Source organism: Littorina saxatilis, linkage group LG4, assembly GCF_037325665.1.
Source record: "Littorina saxatilis isolate snail1 linkage group LG4, US_GU_Lsax_2.0, whole genome shotgun sequence".
Lineage (NCBI taxonomy): Eukaryota > Metazoa > Mollusca > Gastropoda > Littorinimorpha > Littorinidae > Littorina > Littorina saxatilis.
In genome coordinates this window covers 33,516,670-33,537,438 of record NC_090248.1, presented here as the reverse complement: position 1 = coordinate 33,537,438, position 20,769 = coordinate 33,516,670, and the positions used below count along the sequence as shown (strand labels likewise).

Below are 20,769 nucleotides of genomic sequence, written 5' to 3'. Positions count from 1 at the left end.
CATTGTCCTATGTTATCTAATTCATCTTTTATTTTTTTTCTTTGTTCCTCTTTTACTTCAATGTCCTTCCCAATAATATTTTCAAGATGAGAAATCCACTTTGAAGTACTTATATGATGTTTATGTGTAATTCGCTCACCCATCGTTTGTAATTCCTTTAAGGTTCTCCATGCTGTAGATGGGTCCTTATTGAGATCGTCATTTAATTTATTTACCAAAATATTTTTGTATTTGCGTTTCTTTTCTTTTATACACCTATTATATATTTTACGTTTGGCAAAATATTTTTCTCGAATATATTGGTTATATGGTTGTCTATTTAATGCATTTAATATTGATTTAATTTCTTTTTTTTGTATGTAACAGTCCATGTCAAACCATTTCTTGTTTTTCTTTTTCTTACGTTTATTTTGTTTATTTTTCTTACTCAGGCTGATATTGGCAACTGAGCTCATTATATCTGTAAATTCATTCACTATCTCATTTACCTTATCCACAGAAGTCGTTGTATTATCTTGAAAGTAGCTGTTCACTTGATTTTCAATTTGAAGAAGTTGGTCTTGTATCCATGGCATTGTAATTGCTTTTTTGAATTTTTCTTCTGATAGATTATCCCACTTATATTCATTTTTTTTACCACTATTCTCATGTGATGTTTTAAAACTTGAATTATCGGGTGAACAATATTTCTTCGTTTTTTTATGAAAGGGAGATGCAACAATATTCAACTCTATTGGACAATGATCTGAATATTGTGAGAGTGGGTGAACTGTCATGCTTAAAATGTCTTGTTTTAATGCTTTAGAACATATGAAATAATCCACCACACTACTACCGTTGTGATTGTAACATGTAAATCGACCATCAAGGTCACCTAGTGTTCTCCCATTCAAAATGTACATATTATTATCAATACATATGGATATCAGTCTTCTTCCAGATTTTTGTACTAATTTATCCATGGAGTTTCTGTTATGAAGATCCTCAAAACTATAGTTGTTTGGAAGGTGATCTGAATGATCATCATCATCGTCATCATCCATTTCAATATAATCAGAAATCCTAGCCGTTCTTGCATTAAAGTCACCACATAAAATAATGTCACCTCTTGTAGCAAGTTCTTCAATATTTTCCTCAAGGCTATCCCAAATCTTCAAACTGTTGTCTCTTCCAAATGAGGATGTCACTGGGGGAATATACACACATCCGATGAATATGTCATTATTGTTAATGCCTCCCATTTTGATCCAAACCATATCAGAATTGCTTCTTGGTAAAATACAAACTTGTTGTCTCAGATGTTCCTTGATAAATACAGAAATCCCTCCTGATGAACTCATTGATTTTTTCCGTTTTGGCCTGGTGTAATGAATACCAGGGGCAAAATTGGGAATGTGGATGTTCTTTACATTTTCTCTATCTTCATGCATTTCTTGTATGCAAATAATATCATATTTATTAAAGTGATTTATGATCTCTTCAACCTCTAATTTGTTTGTCTTTAACCCATCAATGGTTTCTTTACAACCTTTTATATTCCATGACAATATTCTAATCAACTGTTTAAACATTTTCTGTCAAACTTTAAATAGGAAATAACGCACTTTAAAAGCTTGTTTCAATCACTCTCAGAAATATGAATTACGGATTATGATATTCGAGATTTCATCTTCAAGCACAATAGCTGTCTATTTTGACGGTAAAATAAAAACGTCAACCTGTTTCCATGTTTATTTTCTGGATTTTATAGTACATCTGTCTATTACAACTGCCACATGTCATGAATCATTTTCTTCTGTATTGGAATGATTCAATGTATCCATGCTCTGGTTTCTCTTTTCCTCGTGTACCTTCCCTCTCGTACAAAGAGTGGTATGGCTTCCTTCCGTACCTATTGTTCCAGTGATAATGGCGTGGTTGGTGACTTGTATAAACTTTGGATGATTGCTTTTCGTCGTAGTATGGAGCGTGGCTTGACTGACCATAATGATCGTTCTCGTTCTCAAAATAATACCTTTCCTTTGACTGTTTGTGCTCGTTACGTCGGGCGTAGTTGTTCTGGTAATTACGATTGTATTTATTACTGTACCATCGTTCAGAGGAGTACATATTTAATTGTTCATCTTCATAACGTTTGACGTTGTTCTGGTGGCTGCGGTATCCGTTGTGTCTTCTTTCATATTGATCGACATGGTTGGACCTGGTGTGTGGATGGTATCTTGTATGCCCGTTGAATGGCTGCTTATCTTCGAAGTGTGGAGCGTGGCTTTTTTGAGCATGGTATCTGTACTGCTCATTTTTGTAATGTTGAGCGTTGTGATTCTTGTCACTGCGGCTGTACACTTCGTAGTTATGAGCTTCGGTGTTCTGTCTTTTGCGTTTGTACTTCCTGAATGAGGTTTTTCTTCTTGGGGTTTTCCAGAGCATCTGTTCCAAGTGTCGTCCAATGTTGGCTGCCATGATTCCTGTTCCTTTCAAATTCGGATGCAATTTGTCATTTTGAAGATGAATCTCTGGACGCAGCGTATCATGACTGACAAAAGTGATGCTTTCATCTTCATGCATCTCCATGAACAACATGCAGTTGAACATTTCTCCCTTGTGTTTGAGTTCAGCTTGATCAGTTTTCGCTATTTTACTTATGACAATCGGAATGTCTGGCCTCTTTTCTCTTATCTCTTTTACGGCTGACTTTATTCCCTCTATCGCTGTTTTGGCGTCCATAGATCTCAAGTCATTTACGCCTGTATGTATGACTACCGCTTTGACTTTTAGATCCCTTGCCTGATGTACGTCCATCTTCACTTCTTTTGTCGTCGCTGTTTTAACTTTCATAACTTGTAGACCGTAACCGTCTCCCAATCTCTTTGGATCCAAGTCCTTCATAATAGAGTCGTGGAAGATCACCACTGTTGGTCGCTCACATTCTTCGTTGGAATCCGATTCCTCTTCACTACTGCCGGAACTGGATGATTCATCTTCATGTGAAGGGTTGGTGCTGTTGCTTTCCTCGACTTTGTCCTCGAGATTTTGTTTGCTTGTAGTGAATTCGTCTGTTTTTGATCTTTTGACATCATCCTTGTCTAATGTGATGGGACGTTCTTTGGGTGTTTTGACAACGGAACTGTACATTTTGGTATTTTTTACCCCGTTTTTGTTCTTTGAAACTGACCTTCTCGGTGTTCCTGCAATCAGGACATTCTCTTCCTCTGGGACTTCTTCACACATGTTGTTTGGAGATGCAAAGGGAGTTTCTTCTACGACTTCGTTTTTTCTTTTTTTGTACGTTGAACTCTCACCTTCAGCTTTTTCGTTTGGTGTACTTAGCGTGTGAATTGTTGTAGGCGCTTTCTGTATCGACAAGTCATCTTTCATTGTGTTATGTGCGCTTTTCTTCTTAATCTTGCCGAAAAAAGATGGAGTCAGGTTTTTCAAAATGTTCATGGAGGAGATCAAGACTGAATCAGTCTCAGAACTCTCCATTTGACTTTGAGACTCAGTTTGCACTTCTGCATCAATCATATGTTTCTCTACATTTTGATTACATTCTCCTCTCTCTTTGTCAGTGCCACCTCTTACAATAGTTTCTGTCAACACAAGCGCCAAGTTCTGTATTGCACTCTCCATGTTGTTCAGGGTTGTCGAGATTGATTGATTGTGCGCCTTGATAATGTTTTTTAGATCGCTGTTCTTCTTTGCATCATCGTACGCATCGACGTCATTTTTGTTGACGTCATCTGGATGTTGTGGCATCTTCTTTTCCGTGTTTCCGTATTCATGTACATGCTCAACAATCACTTCATCGTAAAAGTCGTTCTCACTGCATCTTTCACATGTATATTTTCTCTGAGATTTAGCAAATATACAAATTTGATAAATTGGCAGTTCTGTGCACGTGTAATGAATTTTTCTGGAACATCCGGAACATCTCAGTGTTCTCTCCTCTGAATTTCTTTCTCCACAGATACAATTTTTTTCTTCTTTGTTTCTTTCTTCTTCCATAGTTGCCTCATTTTCCTGCTGTGAAACCTCTTCCTCATCAGGATATTCCTCGAAAATCGTTGGATTGTTGTATCCAGCCATTCTCATTGCTGTTTTCGCCTCTTGCACTGTTCCGTATGATTTGTGTTGGGCTTTTGAGAAGCCCGTAACCGCTTTTGCAGCATCATTCCAATTTAGATATATTCCTACCTTTCTACCACAGCTCACAGCGTAAATTCTTTTCTCACTTTTCTTCTTCTTACTATTTGGCATCTTGTGAATAAATGAAAACTCTCTATCACTTTTTAAATCCGTGAATTCATTTTTATCTCAGCTCTTCAACAAATTCAGTGTTGCCATTTTGAATGACGTCATGGGTGTGTGTGTGTGTGTGTGTGTGTGTGTGCGTGTTTGTGTCTGTCTTTCTGTGTGTCTGTCTGTGTGTGTGTGTGTGTGTGTGTGTGTGTGTGTGTGTGTGTGTGTGTGTGTGCGTGCGTGTGTGTGTGTGTGTGTGTGTGTGCGTGTGTGTGTGTGTGTGTGGGTGTGTCCATAAGAAAGAAAAAAAAAGAAAAAAGAATCAACTGGTTTTCCCGGAATAAGTCGCACAACACACTTTCCAGTTACTCGCTAAACAGGTGAACATTATATTGTTATCCAAGCGGAGCGCGGGCTCCCCCGCGCGTAGCGAAGTAGTTTTTTTTTTCATCTCCCAGCACTGAAAATTTTTTTGCCAAGTGGTGTCTGTCTGTGAACATTGTTCTAGAATTCATCTTTTAGCACAATATTAGCGACACTGTTTGGACAATTCTATTAAAATTAGGCGTACAAACTGATTTTGTTTCGGGGAATCCTCTCAGAGGATCAGAATTTTCATATAATATCATCGGAAGCTGTTACAACGGGAAAATGTGAAACTTTTGTCACTTTTTAACATGGAATTTCATCTTTGAGCGTTTCAAGCGGACTTTAATAAAATAGTTATTTGCGAATTAAGCAGCGGAAGACACTCACCGGTTCAACATGTGTATGGTCATTAAACCTCAAAACATTTCAGTAAGTGGTTTAGACAAACACCTCGGACATGTGAGGGTGACTGGTTTGTAGCTGAAGAGTTTTTTTCTAAAGTGTGTTCTAAATACAAATGACGTACTGGTAATGATGTAATGAGTTGTTCTAATCTTGTTCTTGGAACTCTTGCTGTTCCAAGCTTGTTCTTAGCAAGTCTTGATGACGAGAACAAAGACTATCAATGAAATCTTTAGAAATAACCTCTGACAACGACGACGATGACGACGACGACGACGATAACAACAACAACAACAAATGACATCGACGACGACGACGACGACGACGACGACAACAACAACAACAACAACAACAACAACAACAACAACAACAAAAACAACAACACGAGAACAACAACAATCACGACAACGAACATGACAACAACAACACCAACAACTACGACGACAACTACAACGACTGGGTTATGATGACATCACCAATGATTTATCAAATGTTCAGTGTCAAGGCTGTTAAAAAATCGTTAAATCCTATTTCTTCACTGATTCTTATGAAATTTTAAAGGTAGGTTTGTTGTCCCCAACTTATTTTCACTCCATACTTTTCCAGAAGAAAAACATAATTTTGGCAGTTAAAAACCGTTAAATTTCAATTCTTCACCGATATTTATGAAATTTTGTGGGTAGGTTCGTTGTCCCCAACTGATTTTCACTCTATACTTTTCCAGAAGAAAGACATAATTTTGGCAGTTAAAAAACGTTAAATTTCAATTCTTCACCTATCTTTATGAAATTTAGTGGGTGGGTCCGTTGTCCCAAACTGAATTTTAAGACATACTTTTCCAGACAAAAAACCTTATTTTTGGCAGTTAAAAACCGTTAAATCTCAATTCTTCATCGATATTTATGAAATTTTGTGGGTAGGTTCGTTGTCCCCAACTGATTTTCACTCCATACTTTTCCAGAAGAAAAACATAATTTTGGCAGTTAAAAACCGTTACATTTAAATTTTCACCTATCTTTATGAAATTTAGTGGGTGGGTCCGTTGTCCAAAACTGAATTTCAAGACAAACTATTCCAGTCAAAAAAACTTATTTTTGGCAGTTAAAAACCGTTAAGTCTCAATTCTACACCGATATTTATGACATTTTGTGGGTAGGTTTGTTGTCAGATTTGACATGATGGCAGAATTGAAAGTGTGAGATATCCTGATGTTTCACAATTTATGCTGCATAATTCAGCCCCATAGGCGCTTGAATTTTAGGTGGAGTTGGGTTTTTTTTCAGCCCAAACCAGTAACCCCCACATGGTTTTCATGTCCCTTTCTGAGAGACTTCAAGAAGTTTCAATTTGACGTCATGATTAGCCTGCCGCATTAGCAAGTATGAAAACACGTCATCGATGACACATTTTAAGACAGAGAGAGAGAGAGAGAGAGAGAGAGAGAGAGAGAGAGAGAGAGAGAGAGAGAGAGAGAGAGAGAGAGAGAGAGAGAGAGAGAGAGAGAGAGAGAGAGAGAGAGAGAGAGAGAGAGAATCATGTACACACAGATGGACGACTTCGCTTGGGGTATGTACTGCCCGGCAGTACACATCTACTTTATTTGTATTTTTGACTTAAATATGACATTTTACACAGATCGAGACAGTCAGTGTTTATCCGAGACCGTACCTGCGGTCAAGTTGAACAATTACTGTCCAGATCTGTATAAATGTCATATTTGGGTCAAAAATACATATAACATTTATGTATCGATGGATTTTAGCAATATATCCTTCTATTTTTTACGATTGAACGCACACAAATATGCTCTCTTTTGTAGTCTTGGTTTACCGCCTAAATAAGAGTTTCTGTCGGACTCTTACGTCACGTGGCTCAAAAAAGGGAAATCCAGTGTTCAATTGATACGTTTACTGATGTTACGGGTATATGATCCTAATGTACTTCTGCTGATATTTATAACTGTTGAGGCTTTTGGACTCTACAGGAGCCAGGCTATGTATACGTACCAAGTGTCTTTACAACACGCAAATAAGTGAATACTTGTAGAGGAGTTTGCTCACAATCCAGTATTCGCATGCACCCTTTCTGTAAATCCCGTACTTTTTCTCAGTCTTGAGTTCCAACAAACGTGGGTGCTCGACCCCTTGTCATTCAGTTGCTCGAGAAAAAGATTTATTGGATTTTTTTTTTTTTTTTAACTTTCATTTATTTGTATTTATTGTGTTTACATTCATATTACAATTCTTGTCTTAGACAGGAACAGAGAGACAGAGAGCGATGTGATAGATCTGTTTTTGTTAGGGTTATACACTAAACACTTAAACTCGGAAACAGTACTCTCAAAACATAAACATATCAATAACCAACGAAATGAATACTGAATTTGATAAACTAACTTTCCGAAAGCAATACATTCATGAGCTTTATAATTTGTTATTTCTTGGAAGAGGTCATGCTCACAGTTACTCTCAGCATAATAGAGAGAGAGAGAGAGAGAGAGAGAGAGAGAGAGAGAGAGAGAGAGAGAGAGAGAGAGAGGGAGAGAGAGTGGGTGGGAGAGAGAGAGAAAGAGGGAGAGAGAGAGGGGAGAGAGAGAGGGGAGAGAGAGAGGGGAGAGATAGAGAAAAGAGAGATAGAGAAGAGAGAGAGAGGGAGAGAGAGAGAGGGGAGAGATAGAGAAGAGAGAGAGAGAGAAAAGAGAGAGAGAGAGAGAGAGAGAGAGAGAGAGAGAGAGAGAGAGTTACTCCTTTCGTAGGTTATCGAGAAAGGTGAAAAAGACATGATGTACGTAAATCTACTTTGAAATTTGATGGCATTATGTGTTGCGTTAAAAAAACAAGGTCGTTACTTGTTGTTTTAATTAGTTTAATTAATGAATACTCAAAATAAATCGAATTAAAATAAATATGAAAATAAATATTCATTTTAGTAATCAATATCGAGTAGCCAGAAATGGAAATAAAACCAACAAAATACAAAGAATTCGAGAACATTACCTGCAAACATTAGGGCCGTCAGAAACAGGGAAAGAGTTGAAGGCGCCATCGCTCTACAGATGCTTTCTCGTCGACAGTATTTTGCTTTCAGTCTCCAAGTCAGCGGCAGGCGTCTCAGTCCACACGAAGAGCGCTCCGCTATTTAAAGAGGTACCCGTAGCAACCGTCGACTGTACCGTCAACAAACCGTTGCTCTCTCTCTCTCTCTCTGATTTTCTTTGAACATTTTGGGGTGGTGGTGGCGGCTTTCTTTTAAATATGTGTGTTTGTATCAAGAGTGACTGCAAAGCAAGAAAGTTGAGCGCAGTGCTGTACGCCATCCCTCCACCACCACTCTCCAGATCCACCCCAGAGAACGACGGGACCCAACGTGCACAGCGCGCGCGGCAGCTTTTTCCCGCCGGGTCCATGTCAGCCAATGGACGGCCTCCACCTAGTTCTCGCTGGTCGAGTGGAGCTATAAACTGACAAGTTTAGCTTATAACGTTGTACGTGTTACTACTTGTCCGCACATCTTTGTGAACTTGGCGCGCCAGGTTTCATTTCACCTAATTAAACAAGGCAAGAACATGCGTCTGCAATCCACAGCAATGGATGGTTTGGCAAGGATGATAGGTAATTTAATGCATCATTAAAATCTTTATTTCACAAACTAGCATACAGTTCATGGAGGTGCCTTTGCATACAAGGACTGTTTTTTACGACAACCGTTGCATGGAATTAATGTCAGTAATGAAATAATATGTACAACAGGCAGACACTGAGACACAGAGGGAGTCCGTCTGTTACACGACACTTGAGATTGCCACAAGTTCTCAAATGTCGTATAGTTGTGTTCTTGTATTCTACGTCGCCCGTCTTCGCAGCAGCAGAAAACAACTCGTCAAATTGAGTTCGAGGATTTATTTAGCATTCCATACATACAACTGCACATCGTAGCAGATCTCAAAGTAGAAGCTTTTTTACATACAAATCGCGCTGGCATATATAGTAAATACTCAATCTCGAGAATATTCCAGACCGAACATGATACAACTACATTATACGAGCCGTGCATGGACTAAACTAGCGACATTCTCTATGACGTACATCAAAAGCGCCGACGCACTTAATCCGAACGAACGCCACGAACTCACGACTAAAACAGCATGGTAAACAACTTGTTTTGACAGGACTAGAAAGTTCACCTGCATTCTCGTCCAAGCATAAATATTGTGTTTACAAAATATAATATCGGTACTTTCCCACAAAGTACAAATAAGTCAACTACATGCAACACACAAAACTGAACCAAAGCTCAGCAACGGTAGCGTTTCCTAACATTACCCCCAACACCAGAAGAAATTTACCTAATTTCTTTCAATCATTGAAACGCTACTTGTACACATATTATGTATACATAACAGATTGAAATCCAGGTATGTACATTAGTCTGTTGGAGAATGAACACAGTTTCAGTCACATACTCGGCTGAGAAAATCTGCTCCAACATTGTCTGAACCCTTGATCGATTCTACTCGCATATCAAAGTTCTGCAAGTACATCACCCACCTCATGATACGATTATTCACAAACTTCGCAGAGTTCAGGTAGGTGAGGGGTTTGTGATCAGTCTGAAGCACGAATTTCACCCCTTGGAGGTAGAGTTCAAATTTCTTGATTCCCCACACGATGGCTAAACACTCTTTCTCCATGGTCGAGTAGTTCTTCTCGGCTCCTGACCGGAAACGGTTTACCTCCATGCTCTTGCATCAGCATGGCGCCGATCCCTTCGTCCGATGCGTCTGTACGCAAGATGAACTCTTTGGCAGTATCAGGAAGGCGTAGCACCGGGTCTCGTGACATCAGGTCGCGCACGGTCTGGTATGCCTTCTCCTGAGCTGGTCCCCAGAGTATTCGGTTGGGGCATCCTTTTCGGGTCATGTCCGACAAAGGCGCCGTTATGGCGGCGAAGTTTGGAATGAACTCTCTGTAGTACCCAGCCAATCCAAGGAAGGATCGCACCTGCTTCTTGGTTTCAGGACGTGGCGCATTGAGGATCTTGGTGACGTTTTCCAACAAAAGCCCCTTTTGACCTTCCTTCAGTGAATGACCTATGAAGTCAACGTTGTCGGTCCCCAAAATGCACTTGCTGGGTCTCACGGTCAGATTAGCTTTTGTCAGGCGGGAAAACAGTTCCCTCAAAGTCTCCAGATGCTCCGCAAAGGTCTCCGTGTGGACTAGCAGATCATCCCAGTAGTACACAACATTCTTCATTCCTTTGAGCATTTTTCGCATTCCCCTCGTAAGGGTAGCACCACTGTTCACCATGCCAAAAGGCATCCGCAGGCACTCATACGTTCCGTCTGGAGTTGCAAAGGCGGTCTTTGGTATGTCCTCTTCGCGCACAGGAATTTGCCAATATCCCTTGCTGAGATCGATCTTTGAGAAGATCTTACTGCCGGTTAACTGTCGGAATAGATCAGTTGCCGTCGGCATTGGTTCAGGGTCAAACACGGTGATTTTATTGACTTTCCTGAAGTCAATGCATACCCTGTTTGTGCCGTCTTTCTTCTTGACCACAACAACGGGAGATGAGTAAGGGGATGATGATTCACGGATGACCCCCATCTTCAACATGTTGTCGATGTCCTTCTTCAAGGATTCCCGAGCCTGAAACGGGATAGGGTATGGTTTTGACCGAACAGGAACGTCAGATGTGAGGTGGACTTCATGTTCGACCAAGGACGTAGAGCCTGGAACATCAGAGAACCTATGGGTGAAGTCGCCCATAAAATCATGCAGCTCCTTCTGCTGGTCTTCTGTCAGGTCAGGTCCTAACTTGACGTCATCCACTCCCTCTTTCTTGTGGAGGTCTCCCAACTCCAGTAGTTCCTCACCGTCGAACTCGTCTAGTTCGGCTGGTTCTTCCGCACTTGCTGCGACCTGTACTGCTTCCGGAGGTCTCTCCACATACAGTTTCAGGAGGTTAGCGTGGTAGATCTTGGACTTCTTGCCGACATTCACCTTGTAGTCGTTGATCCCTACCACGGCCTCAACCTCGTATGGGCCTTTCCACTGCATCAGTAGTTTGTTGTGATCAGTGGGAAGCAGTATCAGCACTTTGTTACCTGGTGTAAACTTCCTGTTTACGGCTTTGCGGTCGTAGTAGTGCTTTCCACTATCCTGAGACTTTCTCAAGTTTTCTCTCGCAATCTCGAGAGTCTCCTCCAGTTTCTCTCGCAACTCGAACACGTACTGGTAACTGTTCTTCACTTCAGGTGTGCCCACATCTTTCGTCCACAATTCCTTTAGTATCTGCATCGGGCCTCTCACGGTCCGCCCGTACATCAGCTCGAACGGGGAGAATCCAGTGGACTCTTGTGGCACCTCCCTGTATGCAAACAGCAAGGCGTTGATGTAGCGATGCCACTGCCTTGGCTGCTCACTGCATAGTTTCTTAAGCGTGGACTTCAGCGTCGCATTGAATTTTTCGACCAGCCCATTGCACATCGGGTGATAGGGTGTCGTAGTCAAGTGACGAATGCTCAGCAGCCTGTTGACCTCTTCCATGCATTCAGAGACAAACTGTGTCCCCAGGTCTGTGAGGATCTCTTCAGGAACCCCAATTCTGCTGAAAATGTCCACAAGTGCCCCGGCAACAGTCTCGGTGTCAATTTTCTTCAGAGGCACGGCTTCTGGGTACCTGGTTGCATAGTCTACCAGGGTCAGTACCCAACGATGACCCGCTTCACTTGGCGGTTTTATCTCGCCGATGAGGTCAATGGCCACCCTCTTGAAAGGTCGGTCGATCAAAGGCATCTTCTGCAACGGCACTTTCGGGACCCTTCCTCGAGGTATGGTTTTCTGGCAAATATCGCACGATCGGCAGAATCGAGTCACATCTGCATGCAGTCCTGGCCAGTAAAACGCAGCCTGGATTCTGTCCGATGTCTTCTTGACACCCAGGTGACCTCCCATAATAGAGTCGTGGGCCACCTCCATCACCTGGCGCCTAAGTGGTTGAGGCACCAGAACTTGACGTAATGGCTTCCCACCGTTGACTCTCGGGTGCTGGAACACTCTGTACAGGATCTTGGCCTTTACTTGAAAGTGCACAGTGCCTTCGCCCTTAGTCATCTCCTTGACAGGACGACTCCTGTACTTTGTCAAGGTCAAATCAGCTTCCTGTAGCTGAATCAGCCGATCCCTGTCCACGACAGCAGTTGCAGAACTGTTGGTGACCCTGAGTGGCGTAGTTGTTTTGTCCTTCTTCGCCTGGGCTCTGGTCGTCACAGCGCTTACAACCTGCGGCTGGTCGCGGCGATGCACAGTTGCTCTGTCATCTCGTAACAGTTCGCTGATATCTTCATTCGCGAATGGCAGTGGGTCTTCCTCCTCAGCAGCAGGCTGAGCTGAGCCCATTCTCCATTCGACATCAGGGTCATCAGGACGTCTCGCACCCCCAATGTTCCCAATTAATAGATCGTACAAGGGCTTCTTCAGGCAGACGGCCTCAACTTCTCCGGTGAAGTCTGGAGTATCGATCTGGTCCTTCCCGTCAGTGAATGCTGGAAGTTTCGATGCCCTGTGTAGCATTTGCTGCTGGTTATCTCTTTGGCGTGGTGCCTCGTGCTGATTTTGAACACGCACCATTTCTGTCTGAAGCTCTAAGCGCTTCATCTCCATTTTTATTTGGAGCTCTAAGCGTTTCAGCACAATTTCCCTTTCTTCACGCTGCGCTTCTCTTTTTCTTTCTTCACGCTCACGCTGCGCTTGTCTTTCTTCACGCTCACGCTGCACTTGTCTTTCTTCACGCTCACGCTGCACTTGTCTTTCTTCCCGCTGCACTTGTCTTTCTTCATGCTGCGCTAGCAGTTGTGTCTGGGACTCGACGAACTCCGTCAGCTGCTTGCCTTTTAGTCCCAGTTCAACTCCTTTTGCCCAGAACTCAGCCATTCTGGTCTTTTCCGGTGCGTTCGTCTGTATTCTTTCACAGCCACGAACGTAGACGAATGTAGTCTTCTAAAAGAACACAGTCTCTACTGCACCTCCGATGCTTCTCTCGTCGCTGTTCACCTTCGTAGACGCAGGCTGCCACCCTCCTCGTCTAACGTGACGGCGCACTCTGCTCACGATACGTACACGACGTACCCCAGTCGTATTTCGTAGTATTAATGCACTAGCTCCGCGACGAAGTCCGTCTCGTCCAAACGGCAGCTAACCTCTGTAATCCCGATACGCTCCGGCGTCGCTCACCGTACCGAGCTGCGGCGATTACCAAACTCTTCACCAGTCACACCGAATCCACGGTTCCGTAGTCTCAATACTGATCCCTCAGGATACACCCGATTGATGGCTACCTCCTGTGACTGTCTTGACTGTCTTTGTTGCTGGAAAACCCTTGGCGTTAAACGTAGATCCTTGGCTTGGCCCCCAATTGTTACACGACACTTGAGATTGCCACAAGTTCTCAAATGTCGTATAGTTGTGTTCTTGTATTCTACGTCGCCCGTCTTCGCAGCAGCAGAAAACAACTCGTCAAATTGAGTTCGAGGATTTATTTAGCATTCCATACATACAACTGCACATCGTAGCAGATCTCAAAGTAGAAGCTTTTTTACATACAAATCGCGCTGGCATATATAGTAAATACTCAATCTCGAGAATATTCCAGACCGAACATGATACAACTACATTATACGAGCCGTGCATGGACTAAACTAGCGACATTCTCTATGACGTACATCAAAAGCGCCGACGCACTTAATCCGAACGAACGCCACGAACTCACGACTAAAACAGCATGGTAAACAACTTGTTTTGACAGGACTAGAAAGTTCACCTGCATTCTCGTCCAAGCATAAATATTGTGTTTACAAAATATAATATCGGTACTTTCCCACAAAGTACAAATAAGTCAACTACATGCAACACACAAAACTGAACCAAAGCTCAGCAACGGTAGCGTTTCCTAACACCGTCCATGCGCATTATCTGGCCCAACTGTTCATACAGGGAAAGGATCTCGAATATGGACCACGTTTTGTATCATGCTGATACCTAGCTTGTTTTCTTGCGAAGATGCTTTCTTCTGTGCTCGGATGTTGTTCTTTGTTCAGTTAACCGCTTAATCTCAGTAGAAAGATTAGCTTTGAAAGATTGTCCGTACAAATGTTAAACAGAAAAAAACATAACTGGGCCATATTATGAGTTTGGGCGCTTAGCACTGACCCGTTAGGAGGCCGATCAATATTTGTAAAAAGCTTCTACATACTTCAAGATAAAATTATACAACTTGACCTCTCGGCATTTTTCTTGCCCATTTCATTTCTTTGATAAATCTATTCGCTCAGGACGTTGTCAGCCACGGCTGGTTACATTTCATATTAAACAATATAGCGTGTGTACTAAGCCCTATATTACCCGTTGTTAAAACAAAAATAAGCAGATACGTTTAAGTCCAGATCTTTGTGATGAGGCCGTTTATTGATAAGCCAGGACTGGAAAAGCCATTCATTCCCCTATATAGCTATTCTGATGGACACGTGGGGGAATTCGGGGGCTGTGATTGGATGGTCTCTTCCGATCATCAAAGCATAATGCTACGGAAGTCGGCCATTATTGCCAATATCCAAAAGAGACTGTGCCAAAAGGTGACGTTTTCATGTCAGTATGTCCCAAATGACATCACCAGTACATTTTTCATTCTATCTAATCTGTTTTCGTTCTATTTTTTCTAATAACATGCGTTAACAATTGATTGCCAACTGGAATGGAAGAGCACAAAAAGTGTAACTTGATATGTAGTTTCTCTAGAGGGAAAAACATCTTCCACTTTCATGTCAGTGTGTCCCATGCAACATACATTTGCCAAACAGCTATGTGCAAGTAGATTATTTGTTAGTGGTATAGAAAATACTGATCAACAATTAAAGTCAGTTTTCACATTCATTTTCTACCTATTTCTTATTTGTTTATTCTGTTGGCAATGGTGAAATGTCAGCAATCGTGTGTCATTCGGGACAGTAGACATGACACCTGACCTTTTGGCACAGTCTCAAAAGCATATTGACAATAACAAAGACGCATGGTTCCGGTTTACCCATCTGTACCACACGATGTTTCAATCGACAACAGCACACACTGACAACTTGAAATTCTTCTCGGGAATGTTTTTCAGCTTTACAAATGTCGATAGCATACCCTTTTCTGCTAACTTCCTGATGAAACAGGACTAAACCAATGATTTTCTTTCCCTAAACACTACAAAATGCCCAAAGTCGAAAGATGTTGTACAAACAGGGGAGTAAAACGGAACAGCCGTTTTTGTGTACCTGTGTGAGCTAAGTTGCCGACTGACACAAACTTTCGCATTCGACTTTTCTTATCTCGTAACTCCACACTAAATACCCCAATTCCCCTCTGAAGTATTGATGTTCAACCCATGGCACTAACATTCATGTAGTCGTTTATAACTGAGGTGGAAAAATTCGCTTCATGACGAGACAAGTATAAATGCCATTCACCAAACTAAAAAATTCGCTGCCGTCTGTTCGCGTTGTACGGATTAGCTGTTCTCTTCTCCTCCCCTTGTTGCATCCTAGTTCTTCAGTTGTTTCTAGTTTTCCGTTGATGTTGTGTTTTGGTCTTCTTCATAAGTAGTCTTGTTCAAAATTAAAACAAACTCAAACTTCTTTTTGTTGTATACGAATGAACTAATAAAAAGCTGTTTAACAGCTGTGTTGTCAACTCGATTTTTTTTCCAAAGTCAGTGTGGCGCCTGCGCAAAACTAATGCGCATAAGAAACGGCGTCTGCTATCAAAACCTGAGATCAACGCATCGACGCAAAAACTGTCATTTTGTAAGTTTGGAACAACAAATCAAGGTCAGAACAGCTATATAATCACTATTGTATTTTCAGCGTAGCAATAGGGTCCGATATTTAGACTCGAACAAGTATAATGCGACTCGTCTTCGACTCGTCGGCATTATACTTGTCTCGTCTAAATATCGGACCCTATTGCTACGCTGAAAACACAATAGCTGTTAACAATATTCAGCAAACATGATGATTTTACGTAAGCTAGTACATGTCTATACAGTGGAACATACAAGACAGACACCCCGAAAATCAAATTCGGAAAAGCAAGGTTCCCGCGTTAAAATCGACAAAAAATCAGAAAAGCTGAAACCCAACAAATATTGCATGTCATTGGAAACAACAATCAAATTTGTATCCCAAACAGTTAGTATTGTTCTCCTATGTTGTCTAATATTAACAGTATGGCATGCTGAACGTCGTAGGTGTCCTTTCTCTCAGAAGCCATTCATGGCGGAGTTTGAAGCCGTTTTATAGGGTAATGAGACACAATATGGGACAATTCAGTAACTGTTCAACGCATTGCCTTCAAACGTTCGGTGATTTATTGTAACACATCGTCACATTGGAGCAACAAGTGTACATTTCGAAATAAACAGTGTTAGCAATATTCACGCCAGACGATAAGCCTTTAAATGTCTATCACCTGTCAAAATCTTGTTGTTCAAATGTTATTGAACAAAAACACTTGTAGCATTCAATTAATCTGGGCCCTATTTCTGAGCAACAACAGTTTATCTGCATTGTATGCAATGCAACAACGGTTTAACACAGTGTTATGCCCTTGTTGCCTGAATTGCGTATCAAGCAGTGACGACTTTTTGCCATGCAACAACAGATCAATTGTTCAGTGTACACTTGTTGCATACTGTTTTTGACAATAACAGAAGGAAATGGGCGTGCAACAAAGGTACAATTTGCGATGTACTCTTTTTGAGTAATAGTTCAGTTAAATGGGGATCAACCAACAATGGGCTAAAAGGCACTTGGACAGTTTGTAATCGTTGCAAAAGCACAGGATGTTTGGAATAAACAGGCTATCCGGTACTAATCAATTGTTAAGGTAGACTATGGGAGTTGAAGGGGGCAGTGAAATACACGCTTTTTATTATTCAATATAAGTTTTGACAAAATGCTTTCACACAGACAGGGAATCGAGACGAGGGCGGTGGTGGTGGTGGTGGTGGTGGTGGTGTGTGTGTGTGTGTGTGTGTGTGTGTGTGTATGTGTGTGTGATAGTGAGTGTGATAGTGTGTGTGTGTGTGTGTGCGTGTGTGTGTGTGTGTGTGTGTGTGTGTGTGTGTGTGTGTGTGTGTGTGTGTGTGTGTGATAGTGAGTGTGATAGTGTGTGTGTGTGTGCGTGTGTGTGTGTGTGTGTGTGTGTGTGTGTGTGTGTGTGTGTGTTAGTGTGTGTAAGTGTGTGTGTGTGTGTGTGTGTGTGTGTGTGTGTGTGTGTGCCCGCTGTAATCTCTCAAATTCGCACACACTTATGTCACAAAAGTTGAAAAAATGATCTGCGCGAAATTGAGTGGTTAGGTCTTGTGTTTTTACATTTAGTCAAGTTTTGACTAAACGTTTTAACATAGAGGGGGAATCGAGACGAGGGTCGTGGTGTATGTATGTGTGTGTGTGTGTGTGTGTGTGTGTGTGTGTGTGTGTGTGAACCATAACCAAAAACCTTTGGGACATGTCAAACAGAAACAAGTCGCGTAAGGCGAAATTACTACATTTAGTCAAGTTGTGGAACTCACAGAATGAAACTGAACGTAGTCCGCCGCTAGTGCAAAAGGCAGTGAAAGTGACGAGCCTGTTTGGCGCGGTAGCGGTTGCGCTGTGCTTTATAGCACGCTTTACTGTACCTCTCTTCGTTTTAACTTTCTGAGCGTGTTTTTAATCCAAACATATCATATCTATATGTTTTTGGAATCAGGAACCGACAAGGAATAAGATGAAATAGTTTTTAAAACGATTTCGGAAATTTAATTTTAATCATAATTTTTATATTTTTAATTTTTAGAGCTTGTTTTTAATCCGAATATAACATATTTATATGTTTTTGGAATCAGAACATGATGAAGAATAAAATAAAAGTAATTTTAGATCGTTTTATAAAAAAATAATTTTAATTACAATTTTCAGATTTTTAATGACCAATGTCATTAATTAATTTGTAAGCCTCCATGCTGAAATGCAATACCGAAGTCCGGCCTTCGTCAAAGATTTCTTGGCCAAAATTTCAATCAATTTGATTGAAATTGAGGGTGTGACAGTGCCGCCTCAACTTTTACAAAAAGCCGGATATGACGTCATAAAAGTCATTTATCGAAAAAATGAAACAAAATGTCTGGGGATATCATACCCAGGAACTCTCATATAAAATTTCATAAAGATCGGTCCAGTAGTTTACTCTGAATCGCTCTACACACACACACGCACACACACACACACACACACACACACACACACACACACACAGACACACATACACCACGACCCTCGTGTCGATTCCCCCTCTATGTTAAAACATTTAGTCAAAACTTGACTAAATGTAACAAAAAACACCCTAGGCCTATCGATACACTCACATTCTCCATTTATATTAAGATTGTTTTCCAAGGCGCGCATTGTAACAGCATTGTTTATATTGCTCAGCTGTCGTGAATCACTGAAACGAATTCACAAAAGACCGATTGCGATCGAACTGGTTGTATAGCCTGCTGCAAAAACACGTGAACCAATCCCTGCCTAGAACAAAGGTAAGTCAGGTAGCAATTCTTCTCGTTGTTTATACAAAAAAATATAGAGATATAAACCACTGATACCATTGAATTCTACTTAGATAACGAGATTATTTGTGTAGGTGCGGAGTGTACAACACTGCACTCGTACATTACAGACACGACTTCAGTGCACAACAATAAAAGACAGATGAGTCATCAAAAAGTGTGTGTGTGTGTCTGTGTGTGTGTGTGTGTGTGTGTGTGTGTGTGTGTGTGTGTGAGTGTGATTGTGTGATTGTGTGTGTGTGTATGTGTGTGTGTGTGTGTGTGTACTTGTTTGTTTGTATGTGTGTGTGTGTGTGTGTGTGTGTGTGTGTGTCACCATGCGTGCGCGCGCGTCTGTGTATGGTTGTGGGTGTGTGTCGGTGTGTATTCCCTTCTTTCTCTCGGTCGAACACATTTGTTTTTATTCTTTTAAGAACCCTTTATCTGTTGTTATCATCAAATCAATATTTCTATGTGAGCAGAACAGTCATTTCCGGCGAATGTAGGTGTACTTGTATTTTTGTTGATGTCAAAGTAAACGTCAAGGCCTGCATAACTTTCGAGAGAGAAAACAGTAATTTTGACTTGCAGGTATTGACTTTGACTTGGCCTTTGAAAAATTGTGGGAGAGAGATAGAGAAAAACAGAGAGACACACCCACACATATACGCGTGTTAACGGTTAGGTTCGAATGCAAATTGTACTGGTATATCATAATTTAAACATTCTGAGGGTATTCTTATTTCTATTCTTGGACATGGCATATTGTGAACACTTTAAAAAGCAGTTTACATATCACTCAACATGCATATTCATCAGAGTATGATCACCTTTACCTCTTCTGATGCAAGTTTATCCAAATGTATGTGTGTGTGTGTGTGTGTGTGTGTCTGTGTGTGTGTGTGTGTGTGTGTGTGTGTGTGTGTGTGTGTGTGTGCGTGTGTGTGTGTGTTTGTTTGTTTGCGTGTGTACGGCACGCCGTTAGGGTCATGCAATTAAGCTTAACCTTGAATATTAAAGGTTTACCTTAACTTTGTTCTGAGCAGCCAATCAGCTGTCTCAATTTCCCTCCGTTTGCAGGTTCGACCAATCAAAACATACACCTAATTCACAAGAAGCTTAATTATAATGAAATTTGGCTTCGTGCTGCCGGAATCCGTGACCACGGCTCTCACAGTCTGATTTGAAAATGGCGGACAGCGTCAGTACGTTGATTTCAAACTTTCCTTGAGAACAGTTTTAGGGTCAGATTCCAAGGAGTCATATGCATATTAGGTGCAAATGCATTACGCTAGAAAATCATCAGATACAACTGCCAGTGTAATAACTTTAACAACCATACGTTGTATTATGATTTCGACGTATTTTTAAAGTCGAATGTGCTAATTTCTTCAGTTGCTAAGTGTGAAATTGAAAGATGTGGAAAGTGAGCCAAATAATAATGAAGGAGGATGTTTCAATCAATATCAATATGAGGCTTATATCGCGCGTATTCCGTGGGTACAGTTCTAAGCGCAGGGATTTTTTTTATTTTTTTAATGCAATTTATATCGCGCACATATTCAAGGCGCAGGGATTTATTTATGCCGTGTGAGATGGAATTTTTTTACACAATACATCACGCATTCACATCGGCCAGCAGATCGCAGCCATTTCGGCGCATATCCTACTTTTCACGGCCTATTATTCCAAGTCACACGGGTATTTTGGTGGACATTTTTATCTATGCCTATACAATTTTGCCAGGAAAGACCCTTTTGTCAATCGTGGGATCTTTAACGTGCACACCCCAATGTAGTGTACACGAAGGGACCTCGGTTTTTCGTCTCATCCGAAAGACTAGCACTTGAACCCACCACCTAGGTTAGGAAAGGGGGGAGAAAATTGCTAACGCCCTGACCCAGGGTCGAACTCGCAACCTCTCGCTTCTGAGCGCAAGTGCGTTACCACTCGGCCACCCAGTCTACAATTGTTTGAATGATATGCCCACAGTTCTGTCCCTGGCATTAACACAAATGCACTCAAGTAATCACCACTGAACATGTTGTTGTTGTTGTTGTTGTTGTTGTTGTTGTTGTCAAGTTGTTGTTGATGATGAAGACGTAGCACACAGCGCCAGTGAAAAAAGCACATTCGCAA

At 41.3% G+C, this 20,769-nt stretch overlaps 1 protein-coding gene across 1 annotated transcript in view; it reads right to left on the bottom strand.

Moving 5' to 3' along the window:
* Positions 1–8,222, bottom strand: part of LOC138964550 (cell death abnormality protein 1-like) — a 176,660-nt gene extending 168,438 nt beyond the window's left edge. The window contains exon 1 of the mRNA XM_070336531.1: positions 8,004–8,222. Coding sequence (XP_070192632.1) covers positions 8,004–8,052 — 49 coding nt within the window. The 5' untranslated portion in view covers positions 8,053–8,222. The remainder of the gene's footprint in view (positions 1–8,003) is intronic.
* Positions 8,223–20,769: the final 12,547 nt, after the last annotated feature.